The sequence below is a fragment of the Crocuta crocuta genome, unplaced genomic scaffold, assembly GCF_008692635.1.
Source record: "Crocuta crocuta isolate KB4526 unplaced genomic scaffold, BGI_CrCroc_1.0 scaffold619, whole genome shotgun sequence".
In the NCBI taxonomy this organism is placed as follows: domain Eukaryota; kingdom Metazoa; phylum Chordata; class Mammalia; order Carnivora; family Hyaenidae; genus Crocuta; species Crocuta crocuta.
Genome location: NW_027533395.1, coordinates 674114 through 676769, shown reverse-complemented (window position 1 = coordinate 676769; position 2656 = coordinate 674114). Strand labels below are relative to the sequence as shown.

Sequence of the window (2656 nt, the reverse complement as noted above, 5' to 3'; positions counted from 1 at the left end):
CCCCCCCCCGCCAGTCCCCAGAGCCCAGGGTTCCCCCTTACCCGGCGTGAGCACTGTCAGGCTAGCTGGGGCCTCGACCTGGCCCAGAGCATTGCGGGCCAGGCAGCGGTAGGTCCCCTCATCGCTGGGACGCACAGCCTGGATCTGCAGCCAGCCTGTCACTTCAAACCTCTGGGGTCCACCCCTGAACTGGAGCCAGAGGAAGAGTCAGCAGGGTCCCTCTAGGGAGACCTGGGCTGCCTAAGGGAAGCCTCTGCCCCCTATCCTACCTGCACTGAGATGTGGGGATCATCCCCTGGCAGCTGAATGTCCAAGCCGTCCTTCCTCCACTCGATGGATGCCATGGGGTAGGCAAACACCTCACAGCCAAAGATCACATCCTGCCCCGTCACGTTCCAGATGTCATATGGGTGCAACACAATCTGGGGCTCTGGGGGTGGAGGTGGAAGGCCTGAGAACGGGTGGCACATCTGGCCCAGCAAGAAGCTCACATGTGAACCATCATGGATGTGTTTGTGGGGAAACACGATAGACATGCAAGTAGATACACACCGATAAGCAGGACAGGACATGTACACACAGGTACGTACAAACGTAGGTGTGGGTACACACAGGTACAGACTCAGAGGTGGAGAGGTACATGCAGACAGGATTCACAAGCACACAGGTCCACACCTCAGCTTGGCAGCCACACTCTATCCCTGATTGCTCCCCTGTCCTCATTCCACCCTCTAGGCCCCTGTCCTGCTGTGCTTGTAACTGACACCTCCCCCTGCCCTCCCCCTTTCCTAAAGGGGTTCAGTTGCCAAAGACCAGAAGATCGGCCTTCCTCCCACCCCCAACAGGGAAGGGGGAGCGGGAGAGGGGGGATTCCCACGTGGGAAAGGCAGAGAACCTGAAACCAGATCTGGGCAACAGGCAGAGAGCCTGAAGTTGTGGGGTAAAGTATTGGGACCCTGCCCGTGTTTGTTTTCCTGGCAGCCACCGCCAGGCCAGCCCCTCAAAGGGGCTCAGGAAGCGAAAGTTACTAAAGCTGCCAAAGGAAACCTGAGGTTTGAATGGCCCTCAGCCCCCTGGGATGGGCGGGAGGAGCTGGAAGAGCCCCCCTCCCTCACTACTCCCGAGGCCCAGAAGAAAGAGAAGGGAGGTGGGGACACGGGGCTAACAGCTTGCTCTGCGAATCCGAATCCGCCCAAGTGAAACCTGATTTCATCTCACTGGAAGCCAAATCTCATTGCCTGGGCTCCAGTGGTCTGAGTAAAGCCTGGGAGTCTTTTCACTCTGTCAATTTTGAGAGACCAATCATTGGCTCTGTGCCTGCTCCCTCAGAGGGTCCGTCCCGCCGGCAGGGTCCGGAGCTTTCACTCGACTCAGGACACACAGCCTGTCTACAAAGCTTGGACCTGCACCTTCGGGCAGCGGTCTCTACGGACCAGCAGCGAGCACGGGCACTCCCCTGCCTCATCTTTTTCGCTCCGCTGGCCAGAGATCAATCCAGTCGGAGGTCGGGGAGCAGTGCCTCGATTGCCCCACGAGCCGGGGGTAGGGGCCCCGGGCCATGCATACCCGATTCGCAGGGCCCCGGGTGCGCCACAGTGAGGTTGGCGTCGGGCCGAGCGCGGGCAGCCTCCTGCAGGCGGCAGATCTGCGCGTAGGTGCGGCCGTCGGATCCGCAGAGCGGGCGCTGCGAGCTGCAGGCACACAGCGGCTCCGGCACCTCCCCGCGGCTCAGGTCGCCGCCTGCGTCCAACCGGCACTCAAGCTGCTCGCCGCAGCGCCCGTAGAAGTGGGCGCTGGGGTCCAGGTCGCAGAGCTGGCCCTCGAGGTTGGCGCATTCCCAGCAGCAGCCGCACGCGTCGCGCACCCGGCCGGCCAGGCAGCCCCGTGGCGCGGCGCACTCTTCCTGCCGGCAGGGAGCGCAGCCCTCGCCCTCCGCCAGCAGCCGCAGCCAGCCGCGCCGCAGGTACTCGGGGCCTGGGGACGGCCGCGCGCCGGTCGGGGGCGGCGTCCGCACCACCACCAGCAGCAGTAGCGAGGGCAGCGCCAGGGCGGCTGCGGGCGGCCGTGGCATGGTTAGCTGGAAGCCCTGCGAGCGCTCTGGGCATCAGCGCGTTCGTGGCACCCTGCCAGGGAGGGAAGCCAGGTCAGGAGGTCAGAAGCAACCTCCCTGTTACTTGTACCAAAGTTTGACCCGAGCACTGCCCCTTCCCCGCTGCCGTGGAGTCAAGTAGACCCTCAACACAGAAGCATCGTGACTCTCTAGGAGTCATCCAGTTATTGATTGGACTGTGTTTCTGGGGTTTGAGGAGAGATGAAAGGAAAGGATGATAAAACTCAGACGCCAGCACGCGCGCGCGCACACACATCCCAGCAGCAGTGCCACAGACCATCCAACTCCTGTCCTAGAGGCAGATGGGAATGGATGTCCCCAGAACTAAGGAGTTGTTAACAAGGGAGAAACTGGGGAAAGGGCAAATGCCCTGGTGCCCAGAGTGCTCACCTACTGTCCAGGACTCAGCCCTTCAGAGCAGCCGCGATTCCCGTCCGAAAAAAGGAGGCAGTGGAAAGAAAGCAGAGGCCAACAATCGGCAGGGCCTGCCAGCCACCTCTGCTCCGGCTTGAGGATCTCTGAGCGAGCCCAAGGACTTGGACTCGG

At 62.1% G+C, this 2656-nt stretch overlaps 1 protein-coding gene across 1 annotated transcript in view; it reads right to left on the bottom strand.

Annotated features, from left to right (window-relative positions):
• Positions 1–2656, bottom strand: part of KAZALD1 (Kazal type serine peptidase inhibitor domain 1) — a 3081-nt gene extending 425 nt beyond the window's left edge. Inside the window, exons 1-4 of the mRNA XM_077748419.1 lie at positions 2501–2656; positions 1567–2123; positions 270–430; positions 42–189 (exon numbers count right to left, since the gene is read on the bottom strand). Of these exons, the coding sequence (XP_077604545.1) occupies positions 42–189; positions 270–430; positions 1567–2071 (814 nt within the window). The 5' untranslated portion in view covers positions 2072–2123; positions 2501–2656. The remainder of the gene's footprint in view (positions 1–41; positions 190–269; positions 431–1566; positions 2124–2500) is intronic.